This window comes from Amblyraja radiata, chromosome 9 (assembly GCF_010909765.2).
Source record: "Amblyraja radiata isolate CabotCenter1 chromosome 9, sAmbRad1.1.pri, whole genome shotgun sequence".
NCBI classification, from domain to species: Eukaryota; Metazoa; Chordata; class Chondrichthyes; order Rajiformes; family Rajidae; genus Amblyraja; species Amblyraja radiata.
Genome location: NC_045964.1, coordinates 36,138,948 through 36,154,739, shown reverse-complemented (window position 1 = coordinate 36,154,739; position 15,792 = coordinate 36,138,948). Strand labels below are relative to the sequence as shown.

The 15,792-nt window shown below is 44.3% G+C and overlaps 1 protein-coding gene across 2 annotated transcripts in view; it reads left to right on the top strand.

Annotated features, from left to right (window-relative positions):
- Window positions 1-353: 353 nt before the first annotated feature.
- Window positions 354-15,792, top strand: part of snx6 (sorting nexin 6) — a 50,831-nt gene continuing 35,392 nt past the window's right edge. For both annotated transcript variants that reach the window (XM_033027113.1, XM_033027112.1), the window contains exons 1-4: window positions 354-445; window positions 588-638; window positions 11,379-11,483; window positions 15,169-15,279. In XM_033027113.1, the coding sequence (XP_032883004.1) occupies window positions 440-445; window positions 588-638; window positions 11,379-11,483; window positions 15,169-15,279 (273 nt within the window). In that variant the 5' untranslated portion in view covers window positions 354-439. The remainder of the gene's footprint in view (window positions 446-587; window positions 639-11,378; window positions 11,484-15,168; window positions 15,280-15,792) is intronic.

The following is a 15,792-nucleotide window of genomic DNA, read 5'->3' as shown; positions in this document are numbered from 1 at the left end:
TTAGTTTCAAGCCGGAGCGATTGAAGATAACCACAAAAAGCTGGAGTAACTCAGCGGGACAGGCAGCATCTCTGGAGAGAAGGAAACAACGAAGCGAAACGTCACCCATTCCTTCTCTCCAGAGATGCTGCCTCATTCCTTCTCTCCAGAGATGCTGCCTGTCCCGCTGAGTTACTCCAGCTTTTTGTGTCGACCCACGAAGTTCTGCAACACGAGTGAAGTGAGGCGGGTGAGCGCGCGCCCCTGGTGCCTGTGCACCGCTATTGCCGGAGGGGCTCGTGCACTGCGGGGGCCGTGTACACAAGGCTCGTGCACTGCGGGGGCCGTGTACACAAGGCTCGTGCACCCTATGACGCGCCCAGGAGCCACTTCCTCCTCCCTCTTTGTTGTGTCACGGGCTTCCCTGCGCGTCACGTGACTCCGGCTCGCCTGCGCAGCCATGATGGTGGGTGTCATGGATTTTGTCCCATTTACGGTTTCCTACACTTGCTTTTCACTTTTGTTCTGAGCCGCTGCCGCCGCCACCATCTCGGCTGCAGACGTCGGTGTTAATTTGTGCAATGACATTTTGTATTTCATTCATTTAGCAGGAAGATTTGGACGATGGCCCCGATTTTCTTTCAGAAGAAGACAGAGGAGTAAGTTTATTCCGTTCTCGGTCCTGGCTCCCCGGACCTGGGCCCTCGATCGGGCCTTAGGGGAAAAAAATCACCTTCACCCCGTCGTAGCTGCCACCTCGATAGGTGAACATGCCCCCCTGCTAATTGCGCCTGTGCACGAATTATTTCCTATTTAAACAAGATTACATGTTATGCATGTTTCTGTTTGTTTTGATATTGATGGCGCCTCATGATGCATTTCATGTTATTTGTTAGAATTTAGGTATAGCTATCAAATCTTGAAGACATTTGTTTATGATAAATTATTGTTGAAAGAAATTAATGGCAGTTCTGTGTACTACTTGAACGAAGAATCGAGAAAGTTATATGTAAGCTGCACTATTTTCCTTGCCTTTAGAACATGTTTTATTTTGGAAGGAGAAAACAGAGTTAAACATAGAAACAGAAGAATAGGTGCAGGAGCAGGCCATTTGGCTGATCATCTAAAATCAGTACCCCTGCTTCCTGCTTTTTCCCCATATCCCTTGATTCCTTTAGCCCCAAGAGCTAAATCTAACTCTCTTGACAACATCCAATGAATTGGCCTCCACTCACTGCCTTCTGTGCCAGAGAATTCCACAGATTCACAACTCTCTGGGTGAAAAGTATCTCCTCATCACAGTTCTAAATGGCCTACCCCCTGTTCTTAATGTCCTTCGATAATGTCCTTCCTCAATTTAGGAAACCAAAATTGCACACAATACTCCAGGTGCAGTCTCACCAGGGCCCTGTACAACTGCAGTAAGACCTCCTTGCTCCTAAACTCAAATTCTCTCACAATGAAGGCCAACTTGTCATTAGCTTTCTTCACTGCCTGCTGTACCTGCATGCTTACTTTCAGTGACTGATGATGTAAAGCACACCCAAGTCTCGTTGCACCTCCCCTTTTCCTAATCTCAATCATTCAGATAATAATCTGCCGCCTTGTTCTTGGCACCAAAGTGGATAACCTCACATTTATCCACATTATACTGCAACTGCCATGCATCTGCCCACTCACCGAATCTTTCCAAGTCATCCTGTAGCCTCCTAGCATCCTCCTTGCAGCTCACATTGCCACCCTGCTTTGTGTCATACGCTAATTTGGAGATGTTATATTTAATTCCCTTGTCTAAATCGGGGGTACAGGGGCTCAACTCTCATTGTACAGAACTTCAACTTGTTTCAAACTGGCTCAGATGTAACCATCAAAGGATAAACAAAAAAATATTTGCACATCCAGTGTCAGCTGTTGCTCAGTTGTTAAGATTTTCACTTCTGCATCAGAAAGTTTTGTACTCTAGCTTCCTATTAGAAAGGTGAAAACATCTGGGTGAGTAATGGTTTTTAGATGAGATGTTAATATGTGTTTATAATCATCCTTTCGATTAAAATATCATAACTATTCCAAATTTGAGTAGGTGGGTTATTACCTGTGACTATTATTTTCAACTTGACTAATGCTGAAAACATAATTTAGTTGTTGCCTTTTGTGTAAGTTTAGAGTATGTAAATTAACTGCTGTGTTTTTCAATTAACAAAATGTTTTCGGATGATCTGGTTTGGCAATATGCTTGGAAGTTTTGACACAATTCTGATTTAAAAGAAAATAATGACATTGAATTTGCCCAACATGAATAGATGTGCAGTATGCAAAATCAGGTGACATTTAGAAGTTTTGTGTTGAATTGGCCATTTGGTTTTGCTGATGACATTGTTACTATATATATATCAATACAAAAAACATGCTAGTGTTTCCTAGGTGGTCAAAACATACTGCCAAGAATGTGTCAAGTGACAATAAGTTTTGTGATTGTTTTCTGGATTATTATATCTGGCTCATGCTGAAATCTAATAGTTCTTCAGTATTTTTTCAGCCTAAAGATTTCTGAAGTCAAAGCCAGAAGTCAAACATGATAAAGGAAATAATGTAAAAACATAACAGCAAATGTTAATTAACATAATCCATTGTTCAGCAGTAAGCAGTGAATATTTGATAGACACAAAATGCTGGAGTATCTCAGCAGGACAGGCAGCATCTCTGGAGAGAAGGAATGGGTGGTGTTTCGGGTTGAGATCCTCCTTCAGACTAGTCAGGGGAAAGGGAAACGAGATGTAGTCAGTGACGTAGAGAGATATAGAATAAATGAATGAAAGATATGCAAAAATATATATTTGATGTTTGGTTATAGTTTCAAATTAGTGTTGAAGCTGTCTGAAATAAGTCATGTTTAATGCTTTAGTTAATCTTTGATTTTGGGTTTAATCACTGAAGGTTTAACCAAATTTCATAGGCTGATGGTGTTACAAAAAGAGATGGAATTTTGATTTCTTGTTGAGAATGAATTGAAAGTTAGAAAAGCATGGTTATTCAGCCTTGAAAGAAAATGAATGTCTAGATCTTATTGTATTAAATAAATAGCTTTTGAGTCACATAGTTCTTCACAGCTGGCTTTTTTAAGTATGGCCTCAGTTCTGAGGAAGCAGATCAACCAATTGGTGAAAAACGTAATTTTGAAAGTAAACAAGGAGACAAAACATTTTTATGAATGTTTGGTATATTACGTTGAATACATAAATTGCTAATTAAAGTTGAGGTTTCAGGAGGCATTAATGCAAGGAGTGATTCATGCCTGAAAAATTCTAAAGAAAAGTTAAATCCAAAGGTCTAATAATTCAGATGATGTGATGGTGGAGCAGTCATTTTCTGTAGAATAATAATCAAAATCAAAATTATCCTGTTTCTCTGTAGTTTATTTATTGATGTATCTTGATTTTGTTATTTCCTTAACCTCTAAAATATGAATTGTTCCTTTGTAACTATTTTTGATGAGAACTTGGATTTTGCACGTGATGGGATGCTTTCCCAATGCAGTGATGCTGATTATTAACATCAGTTGTTAATAGATACTGATCTTTAGCAAAAGTCTGTGTGAATAAGGCGCTCAATAAAAAGATACCGTATTTCCAGGCAATGAAGACACTATTTTTACCCCAAAATAAGGCCTGAAAATTTACCTGCGTCTTGGAGGCCGAAGGTTAGATTATTAGCCAAGAAAGATAGACTTGGCTATCCCTCAGTACAGCAACATCAAGAACGATAGCTAAGTCTATCCCTCATTGCTGGCAGCTGATTTACATTCTCTGGTTGGGTGGCTAGGTCCAGTGTCACCCTTGCAAACACTTCGCTGATGGCGACATTATACCAGGACTCTGGTCCAGTCCCCAGGGTGGGAAGACGGAGCAGCTTTCCGCTGGGGCAGCAGGGACAGTGGTCGTCTGCTGGAGTGCAGTTGGCCGAGCAATGCCACTCTCGTAGCGATTGCTCACATCTTCCTTTCTACTGACTAAACCAAACCTTGATCCTGTTCCGCCAGCCTTTTTTCAAAATTTAGCAACTCAAAATGGGGGTGCGTCTTCATTGCTGAGAAATATGGTAATTGCTTCTTTACTAATCATCACTTGAACTTTTTGACTGACACTAGATCTAGACGTGTTTTATGCCATTTGGGAAAAACATGACTGCTTGTGAATATAGCTTGCATACTCTTTCTTTAGAGGCAGTCATAAACTAACGGAATTAGGCCTTTTGACCCAACTCGTTCCTGCAGCCAAAAATGCCCCTATTTAAGCTGTTCCAATTTGCCCAAGTTTGGCCCATATTCCTCTAATCCTTTCCCATCCATGTACCTGTGCAAGTGTCTTTTAAATATTGTTATATGACCTCATTCCATATACCCACCCCTCTCTTAGTGAGAAAGTTGCCCTTCAGGTTCCTATGAAATCATGTCCTTACCTTGAACCTATGTTCTCTAGTTCTTGATTCCCCTATCCTGGGTAAAATAATCTGCATTCACCCTATCTATTCCCTCATGATTTTATTCAACTCTAAAGGATCACCCTTCAGTCTCCAGCACTCCTTGCCTGCCCAACCTATCCCTAACGGGCCTCTGATAAGCTAAAGGTGTAGTCTCGATCTCCCATCCGACTTCTTTGTGAGCTGTCTTGTTGAGGTGAAGTGCCTTGGGAGGTAAAGTGTGAGTCTTTGGCAAGAGTCTGAGGCGAGGAGGCTACATTTATTCGGTTGTGTGTTTAATTTAATTTAGATATTTAAACTTATTGGCGTGATGGTAGGAATATTACTGCAGTGCAGGATGTGGGAAGTCAGGGGCACCGCTGGTGTCACTGACCACTACACCTGTGGGAGCTGTGTCCAGATGCAGCTCCTCAAGGACTGAGTTAGAGAACTGGAGCGGCAGGTGGATGACCTGCGGTCCATCCGGGAAGACGAAAATTTCCTGGACAGGACCTACAGTCAGGTCGTCTCTCCCAAGATTACAAGAGGAGCAACAGTCAGACGGAAAGGAAGGGGCTGAAACTAGTGCAGGAGACCTCGGTGGAAGTACCTCTTGAAACAGGTACACCCTCTTGGGAGCTGTCAGGGCAGACAACGCTTCCAGTCCGAGTGGCGGACAGGTCTGTGACTCAGTGTTCAAGAAGGAACTGCAGATGCTGGAAAATCGAAGGTACACAAAAATGCTGGAGAAACTCAGCGGGTGCAGCAGCATCTATGGAGCGAAGGAAATAGGCAACGTTTTGGGCCGAAACCCGTCTTCACAGCCTGCCGCTGAGGCTCGACCGGCGAGACCGACATCAGGCAGAGCCATAGCGGTGGGAGACTCCATTATCAGAGGTGCGGGCAGGAGATTCTGTGGCGACAGGCGAGACTTGAGGAAGGTGTGTTGCCTCCCTGATGCCAGGGTCCAAGATGTCTCAGACCGACTTAAGAACAGGCTCGTGAGAGAAGGTGAACAGCCAGAAGTAATTGTGCATGTAGGCACAAATGACGTGGGTAAGAAGAGGAAGGAGGTTCTGCAACGTGAGTATAGAGAACTAGGTAGGAGGCTGAAAAGCAGAACTTCAAGGGTGGTTATCTCTGGGTTGCTTCCAGTACCTTGTACTAGTGAGGGTAGAAACAGGGAGATAGGGAATCTGAATGTGTGGCTGAGGAGTTGGGGCAGGGATTTAGATTTCTAGATCACTGGAATCTCTTCTGGAGCAGGAGTGACCTGTACAAAAGGGACGGGTTTCACCTTAATAAGTGAGTTCGGTATTCCAACTGCACATGCCGAGGTCAAAGGTCAATGCATAAACATCTCTGAAGCAGTGGACCTTCATTTCTTCCGTTTTTTCCAGCTTTATGTGTATGGCTGGTGCTCGGCTTTCGGCGGCGCCGGGGGGGTTGGCCGCTGGAGGTCCCCGGCCCGTCCGGGAGAGGGGTTGGGCTGAGTAGCGCTTCTTCTCCACGCTGGCTGCGGGCCTGGGGCCGCTGGTGTCGTCTGTCCGGGGCTGTCGGTTGGCCCGGCGAGAGTTGTGTGGGGGTTGGCTGAAGAATCCCATTGCCTTTCACTATTCTGCTAATTTCAAGGCAATGGAATTCTTCAGCCAACCCCAGCTCAACTCCCGCTCGGCCAACTAACAGCCCCGGACCGACGACACCCAGGCCCACAGCCAGCGCGGAGAAGAAGCGCTAACTCCAGCCCAACCCCGCTCCCCAACGGGCCGGGGACCGCCAGCGGCCAACCCCCCTGGCGCCAGCGAAAGCCAAGCACCAGCCATACACACAAAGCGCTGCAGCAACTTAGCCTTCTCCCCGCACCGGCTGCAAGCCTGGCCCGACACCTCCGGTCACCCGGGAGGGGACGGGGATGGCCCAGCAGCAACTCAACAGACCCGGGCCTGACACCGACCATGGGCGAACACAATCTCTCGCTCACTCACCGAAGCATAATAAAGATTCACATTCACATTCACATTTATTGTCACTTGCACCAATTAAGGTACAGTGATATTTGAGTTACCATGCAGCCATACAATTAAAAGAACGATAGAACTTAACATTAACATCCACCACAGTGATCACTGTGATGGAAGGTAATAAAGTTCAGTCAGTCTTCCTCCTTTTGTTCACCCGTGTTTGGGGCCTTGACCCTCCGCAGTCTCCGCTATGGACGGCCCGATGTACAAGCCCTCTCGTGGGGATGATCGAAGCTCCAATGTCGGGACGGATGTAACACACAGCACGACTTGGAGTGCCCGAATCGGCCACTTTCTTATTGGAGACCACGGCATCTCGATGTTATAGGCCACAGGCAGGCCAGCAGTCGGAGCTCTTCTCCGGCGATCCCCGGCAAGGGATCCCAGGCTCCGGGATGGTAAAGTCCGCTCCACGCCTGCTGCTAGAAGCTCCGCAGACCGTGGCTTCACGATGTTAAAGTCAGCAGGCCAGCGGTTGGAGCCTTTCTTCTGGCTCCGCGATGGAAGTCCGCGCCGCGCCTACTGCTGAAGCTCTGGGCCATCTCCGGGAAAGGCCGCTCCAATCCAAGTTGTTAGGCCGCGAGGGAGGGCGAAAATGCGACTAGGAGAAAAGTCGCACTGCGCCGAGGTAAGTGACTGGAAACGGTTTCCCCCCCTTCCCCCCCCCACCACCCCCACATAAAAACATACTGAGGGACATTAACACATACATTGAGACATACTAAAAAAACAAAAAGAGTTGAAATGACAGACAAACTGCTGGTGAGGCTGCCTCGCACGGCGCCACCCGGTGAACATGTACTTAAAGCAATAAAAATGACAAAAATAATCTTAGTTTTTAACAAAGGAACAATAAATACAACTATTTCATAGTTTTAAAGCAGCATTTTCTTACCTAGAAGAATCAAAGCTGGAAAAAAACAGAAGAAATGAAGGTCAACTGCTTCACTGCTCCACTGCTTTCCAGGGCTGTTTCTGCATAGTGACCTTTGACCTGGGCATGCGCAGTAGGAATACCGAACTCGCTTATTGGAAGGGGGCACAACATTCTGGCAGGCAGGTTTGCACGGGTGGGTTTAAACTAAACAGTGGGGGGGTGGAGTCAACATCATGAAAACGTATGCGTGCAATTAACGGGAAAGAGAGTGTATGAAAGGTCACGGTTAAACTAACAGGGCAGGGGGGTGGGAACCAATGCAAGGAGACAGAGGGACATAAAAGGAGGACAGAAGCAAAAGATAGAAGAAAAACAAACCTGAAAGCTTTGTGCCTTAATTCAAGGAGCATTTGTAATAAAATGGATGAATTGAATGTTCAGTTAGTAGTTAGGGAATATGATATAGTTGGAATTACAGAGACATGGCTCCAGGGTGATCAAGGCTGGGAGCTAAACATGCAGGGGTATTCGATATTCAGGAAGGATAGACAGAAAATAAGAGGAGGTGGGGTGGCATTGCTGGTTGAAGAGATTAATGCAATAGCAAAGAGAGACATTAGCTTGGATGGGTAGAACTGCGAAATATCCAAGGGCAGAAAATGCTTGTTGGAGTTGTATACAGACCACCAAGCAGCAGTAGGGAGGTTGGGGATAGCATCAAGCAGGAAACTAGGGATGCGTGTAGCAAAGGTACAGCAGTTATCATGGGTGACTTTAATCTACATATTGATTGGGCCAACCAAATTGGCAGCAGCGTTGAGGAGGAGGATTTCCTGGAATGTATATGGAATGGTTTTTTTTACGAACTGCCTGGAGGACAGGCCATCCTAGACTGGGTATTGTGTAATGAGGAAGGATTAGTTAGCGATCTTGTTGTGCAAAGCCTCTTGGGCAACAGTGACCATAATGTGGAATTCTGCATTAGGATGGAAAGTGACACGGTTTATTCAGAGTCTAGGGTCCTGAACTTAAAGAAAGGAGACTTTGAAGGTATGAGACTGGAATTGGTTAGGATAGACGGGCAAATTATACTTAAAGGTTGACGGCAAAGATGCAATGGCAAAGATTTAAAGACCACGTGGATGAACTAAAAAAACTGCTCATCCCTGTCTGGCGAAAGGTGGCTCAATCGTGGCTAACGAGGGAAATCAATGAGTGTGTTAAATCCAAGTAAAAGGCATATAAATTGTCCCGAGGAAGCAGCGGAGGATGGGGAGAAGTTTAGAACAGAGGAGGACAAAGGGGTTAATTAAGAGGGGGAAAAAAGAGCATGAAAGAAAGCTTGCAGGGAAGATAAAAACTTACTCTAAAAGCTTCCTTAGATATGGAAAAGATTAGTGAAGACAAATGTAGGTCCTTTACAATCAGAGACAGGTGAATTTATAATGGGAAACAAGGAAATGGCAGAACAGTTAAACGAGTTATTTGATTCTTTCTTCACTAAGGAAGACACAAACAATCTCCCAGAAATACTAGCGGACTGAGGATCTAGTGGGAGGGAGGAACAGAAGGGGATCCACATTAGTCAGGAAATGGTGTTAGGTAAATTGTTGGGACTGAAGGCAGATAAATCCCCACGGCCTGATGGTCTGCATCCCAGAGTACTCATGGAGGTGGCCCTAGAAATCGTGGATGCGTTGGTGATCATTTTCCAATGTTCTCTCGACTCTGGATCAGTTCCTGTGGATTGAAGGGTAGCCAATGTAACCTCACTTTTTAAGAAAGGAGGGAGAGAGAAAATGGGGAATTATAGACCAATTAGCCTTGCATCGGTAGTGGGAAAGATGTTTGAGTCGATTGTTAAAGATTTTACAGCAGCACATTTGGAAAGCAGTGACGAATAGGTCAAATTCAGCATGGATTTATGAAGGGGAAATTATGCTTGACTAAGATGGAATTTTTTAAAGAATGTAACAAGTAGAATGGATAAGGGAGAGCCAGTGGATGTGTATCTGGACTTTCAAAAGGCCTTTGACAAGGTCCCACACAAGAGATTAGTGTGCAAAATTAGAGCACATGGTATTGCGGGTAAGGTATTGACATGGATAGAGAACCTGTTGACAGACAGGAAGCAAAGAGTAGGAATTAACAGGTCTATTTCAGAATGGCAGGCAGCTACTAGTGGGGTGCTGCAAGGCTCGGTGCTGGGACCACAGTTATTTACAATATATATTAACGATTTAGATGAGGGAATTAAATGTGACATCTCCAAGTTTGCGGATGACACAAAGCTGGATGGCAATGAGAGTTGCGAGGAGGGTGCTATGAGGCTGCAGGTTGGGTGAGTGGGCAGATGTGTGGCAGATGCAGTATAATGTGGATAAATGTGAGGTTGTCCACTTTGGTGGGAAGAGCAGGAAGGCAGATTATTATCTGAATGGTGTCAGATTAGGAAAAGGGGAGGTGCAACAAAACCTGGGTGTGCTTGTACATCAGTCACTGAAAGTAAGCATGCAGGTACAGCAGGCAGTGAAGAAAGCTAAAGGCGTGTTGCCGTTCATTTCGAGAGAATTTGAGTTTAGGAGCAAGGAGATCCTACTGCAGTTGTTTAGGGCCCTGGTGAGACCGCACCTGGAGTATTGTGTACAATTTTGGTCTCCTAATTCGAGGAAGGACATTATTGCTATTGAGGGAGTGCAGCGTAGGTTCACCAGGTTAATTCCCGGACTGACATATGCTGAAAGAATGGGTCGACTGGGCTTGTATTCACTGGAATTTAGAAGGATGAGAGGGAACCTTATAGAAACATATAAAATTCTTAAAGGATTGGACAGGCCAGATGCAGGAAAAATGTTCCTGATGTTAGGGGAGTCCAGGACCAGGGGTCACAGTTTAAGAATAAGCGGTAGGCCATTTAGGACTGAGATGAGGAAACCTTTCTTCACCCAGAGAGTTATGAATCTGTGGAATTCTCTGCCACAGAAGGCAGTGGAGGCCAATTCACTGGATGTTTTCAAGAGATGCTCCCTTAATATATGTCATTGTGGTTCCAGCAGCTACATAATTTTCCTCTGAAAAGATGGACCTGGTCAGTAAAATTTGAAGCAGTCTACCTTGATCCTTTTTGTGATTAGTAAAATTTGTTTTTTTTAATTATTGTTAACAGTAAATGGAAATGACCCCACCATGATTGATGATTAGATTCGTTATTTTGAAGATCTTTATTAGTCAATATACAATAGGTGACGGAGTAGGCCCTTCGAACCAGCCATTCATTGTGATCATGGCTGATCATCCACAATCAGTACCCCGTTCCTCCTTTCTCCCCATATCCCCTGACTGCTATCTTTAAGAGCCTATCATTCTGCAATAATAAATTAAAACAAAAAAATTGCTGGAAATATGCAGCATCCCGTGCAGCATAGTCAGTGAAAGACAAGGTTAAGATTTCAGTTTGATGATCAGTTTCATGAGAACGTTCTGGTGAAAGATCGTTGAACTCGAGCATTAATTGCCTCCACTGATATATGCCTGATCTGAGTACTTGCAGCATTTTCTGCTTTAGTATACTTTTTGCAGTTTTTTGTGTTTCAACCTCAATAAACTTGAATCAAATGATAAAATTCCAACTTTGCATAACACTTAATTATATTACCTCATATTTGAGAGTTTCTGAGTAAATGTGTTCTGCATTTTGTGTTCCTTTTGTATCTTTCTTGCAATAGCTGAATCCAAACCATGTATACCACTACCCACTTGTTAAAGCCCAAGTTCCTGCTTTTGACTTCTTAATGCCTCAGTTTAAAAAAAAATTAACTTGCCTTTTCGTTATTGTTGTCTTGACATTTTTAGTGACATTTTAATTTATCTCTTGCCAAACTCGCTTATGCTTCCTTATGCCAGTTTGAAACCCTACCATTTAAGAATTGTGCTTTTCCCCCCATTTTTATTCCCAAAATGTATGAATTCATATTTTATTTTTATTGAAAAATGTCAATTTCTTTGTACATTTTGAGGCTCAGTTTGTGTTTTTTTTCCCCTTTCAGCCTAGACCAATCAATGTGGATCTTCAAACAGATGGCACTCTTCAGGTTGACATTTCTGATGCTCTTAGTGAAAGAGATAAAGTTAAATTTACAGTTCACACAAAGGTAAAGGGATTAACATTTAAGATGAAAAATTAGCACTTTAACTGACCTGTATTTTTTCTAAAATTGTACTAAACGCAATAGGTTTAATGTTTTTCTACCGAGTTTCAATGTTTACCTTCAGCAATTGATTCCTCCAAAAGCTCTCAGTACTTGCATTTCGTGTCTGAATATTCAGGTACTGCTACATATTTCATGGGTGAGTGACTTGCTGTGTACAAAGCACTTTTGAAGCGAGGCCACTTTAATTTGGATATGTAATCATGATATGCTATGTTGCATCCTTATAAAAAGTTTTCAAGTATTTTTGATTTTATAGTTTATGTGCACCCTTGGGATAAGAATTCTTGTTTGTTACGTACGATAGCTTTATGATCCACAAATGTCAATCCTTTGTTTAAATCAAAATAGTTACACTTTGTATGTAATCAGCAACAGAAAATCAATCCACTTTAAAATTAATTACTGTATATCTTCAACTTGAAAATGAAAATTCAAGTTAGTTACCCCTTTTATCCACAAAATATAGTGTTTAATCTATAACTAAACCAAAATTCAACTATGTCCTTGTCTTGTTTAAGAAGGAACTGCAGATGCTGGAAGGTAGACAAAAATGCTGGAGAAACTCAGCGGGTGAGGCAGCATCTATGGAGCGAAGGAAATAGGCAACGTTTCGGGTCGAAACCCTTCTTCAGACTGATGTGAGGGTGGGGTGGGGGGGGGGGGGCGGGAGGAAGAAAGGAAGAGGTAGGTGGAGCCAGAGGGCTGAGGGAGAGCTGAGAAGGGGAGGAGAAAGTAAGGACTACCTGAAATGAGAGAAGTCAATGTTCATAATGCTGGGGTGCAAACTGCCTAAGCGAAATATGAGGTGCTACTCCTCCAATTTACGGTGGTCCTCACTCTGGCCACGGAGGAGGCCCAGGACAGAAAGGTCAGATTCGGAATGGGAGGGGGACTTGAAGTGCTGAGCCACCGGGAGATCAGGTTGGATTTTGTGAACCGAGCAGAGGTGTTCGGCGAAGCGATCGCCAAGCCTACACTTGGTCTCACCGATGTAGAGCAGCTGACAATAGACACCGATCTAGAGCAGCGGATGCAATAGATGAGGTTGGAGGAGGTGCTGGTGAACCTCTGCCGCACCTGGAAAGACTGCTTGGTCCTTGAATGGAGTCAAGGGGGGAGGTAAAGCGACAAGTGTAGTATTTCTTGCGGTTGCAGGGGAAAGTGCCCGGAGAGGGGGGTGGTTTGGGTGGGAAGGGACGAATTGACCAGGGAGTTACGGAGGGAGCGGTCTCTGCGGAAAGCAGACAGGGGAGGAGATGGGAAAATGTGGCAAGTGGTGGGATCACGTTGGAGATGGCGAAAATTATTTGGAGGATTATTTGTTGTATGTGGCGGCTGGTAGGTTGGAAGGTGAAGACAAGGGGGACTCTGCCCTTGTTACGAGTTGGGGGATGGGGAGTGAGAGCAGAGTCACGGGGTATAGAAGAGACCCTGGTGAGAGCCTCATCTATGGTAGAAGAGGGGAACCCCAGCTCCCTGAAGAATAAGGACATCTCCAATGCCCTGGTGTGGAACACCTCATCCTGGGTGCAGATGTGGCGTAGACGGAGGAATTGGGAGTAGGGGATAGAGTCCTTACAGGAAGCAGGGTGGGAAGAAGTGTAGTCCAGATAGCCATGGGAGTCAGTGGGTTTATATTGGATGTCGGTCAGTAGTCCATCACCTACGATGGAGATAGTGAGGTCAAGTAATGATAGGGAAATGTCGGAAATGGTCCAGGTGAATGCCGGATGGAAGTTAGTGGTGAAATGGTTGAAGTCTGTCAGTTGTGTGTGGGTGCAGGAGGTAGCACCAATGCAGTCGTCGATGTAGCGGAGGTAGAGTTCGGGGATAGGGCCCTGGTACGTCTCGAACAACGCTTGTTCGACGTACCCAACAAAGAGGCAGGCATAGCTAGGGCCCATGGGCGTGCCGATAGCTACGCCTTGTATTTGGAGGAAATGGGAGGAGTCAAACAAAAAGTTATTAAGGGTAAGGACCAGCTCCGTTATGCCGAGGAGAGTATCAGTAGACGGGGATTGTTTGGTTCTCCGGTCAAGGAAGAAATGGAGGGCTTTGAGCCTCCTGGTGGGGGATGGAGGTGTAGAGTGACTGGACGTCCATGGTGAAGATGAGGGAGTGGGGGCCTAGAAAACGGAAGTCCTGGAGTCGATGATGAGCGTGTGAGGTGTCTTGGACATAGGGAGGGAGGGATTCAACCAGGGGGGATAGGATGGAGTCGAGGTATGTGGAAATGTCTGGTAGGACACAAACAGGCAGAAACAATAGGTCTGCCAAGACAGTCAGGTTTGTGGATTTTGGGGAGAAGGTAAAATCAGGCTGTGCGGCGCTGGGGAACGATGAGGTTGGAGGCTTGGGAGGGCAGGGAGCCGGAGTGGATGGTCAGTGATGGTGCTAGAGATGGTGGCCTGGTGCTCGTCTGTGGGGACATGGTCCAAGGATAAATAGGAGGAGGTGTCAGAGTTGGCGCGTGGCCTCAGCCTTGTAGAGATCAACACGCCAGACTACCACGGCGCCTCCCTTGACAGCGGGTTTGATCACGCAGTCTGGGTTGGTGCAGAGTGAGTGGAGAGCTGTACATTCAGGGGGGGGGAGAGGAGTGAGACGGGAGTGGAGAACTGCCGGAGGGACATCAACCGCCTCAACTTCTCCACTCCCCTGTCTCACTCTAACCTCTCTATTTCCTTCGCTCCATAGATGCTGCCTCACCCACTGAATTTCTCCAGCATTTTTGACTACCTTCTGTCCTTGTCTTGCTATATTTACCTCTTTATGTTATGTGAATTAATTTCAACATTGGTGCATGTATTTTCAAATTCCTTATAGTCTTATTTAGATACCTGATCACCAGGCACAACTTCTTTAACATTGTGGATACAAGGCCAATTCCCGGGATTGATGATTCAATTAATTATATAACAACTTTAAAGGTGCTTCTTTTGGGATTAAACTTAAACCAACTATTGATTCTCTAATGTGAACAAGATTCCAGTGCAGGAGAGTTATCATTGGTACTGAGCCAATCAATCAAACTCATATGTATGCACATTATCTGATCATCATCACAAAATTGCTGTTTGTGGAAACTTGCTCTCTTTGATTTGTTCAGATTTCTTACAAATGCAACAGTGATTATGTTTCAAAACTACTCCATTGGTTGCAGAATGTTTTGATTTCCAGGATGTTGTAGTTTGTCAAAAGGGTTTTATGAATGCCAAATTTTCTTTAAAATAAATCTGATTTATATAATCTATTTGACATAATCCAATGCAAGATTGCTCCCAATCTCCTCCATTTATCCATTGAAAAGTTAACAATTCCATTCATCCTCTAATTCCTTGCTCCTCCCAGCCCCTGCTTTAAGAAAATTCCGAAAGCATCTCTTTTCAAATGTTTTAGTCCCATTCCTGACTTACTGATCTTTATCACCAATATTAAATATTTTTTAAATAAAACACAAATGCAAGTTTGTTATATTAAAATTCTTGACAATTATGCGTGTCAGCTTTTTTGCTGAGAGTAAAGGATTTCTTTCAAGGTTTATAGCACCTACCAAAGTATCCTTTTTCTCTTTAAAACAGTACAAGGATAAATAGTGACTTGCTGTGTGCTTGTATCCTTGCAGAGTACCCTCCCTAATTTCAAACAAGATGAATTTTCTGTAGTTCGTCAGCATGAAGAATTTGTCTGGCTTCATGATGCTTTTGTTGAAAATGAAGAGTATGCTGGCTATGTGGTAAGTGTTTTTGAAATTAAATAGATGATTAATACAAAACAATATTCTTTACCTTATTGACTTTTAATGTTTGAACTGAACCAGGTTTAAAGTTGACACTTACCACTACCCCGCAGAATACTAATTCATCATGGGGCTCTTGAGCTTGAACTCTGAACACTCATAGATGGACCGTAGAACAATACAGCACAGGAGAAGCCCTTCAGCACACAATGTCTGTGCCGAACATGATGCTAATTTAGACTAATCTCTGTCTTCTTGTGATTCATTCCCTGCATATCCATTATAGTATCTACTTCCATCACCTCCTTTGGCAGCAGGTTTCAGGCAATCTCCACTCTGATCTGATTAGAGCTGGGATATGGTATTATGGGTGTGCCCTGGCAACAATTGAGTTGTCAAAGGAAATCTCTATGCTGGGGAGAGCTGTGCAACTACACAGTGGAGGAGACGGTGGCTTCTGTTGTATCCATTGGAGGTAATTATAGAATCTGCCAACAGATGGAACAGACT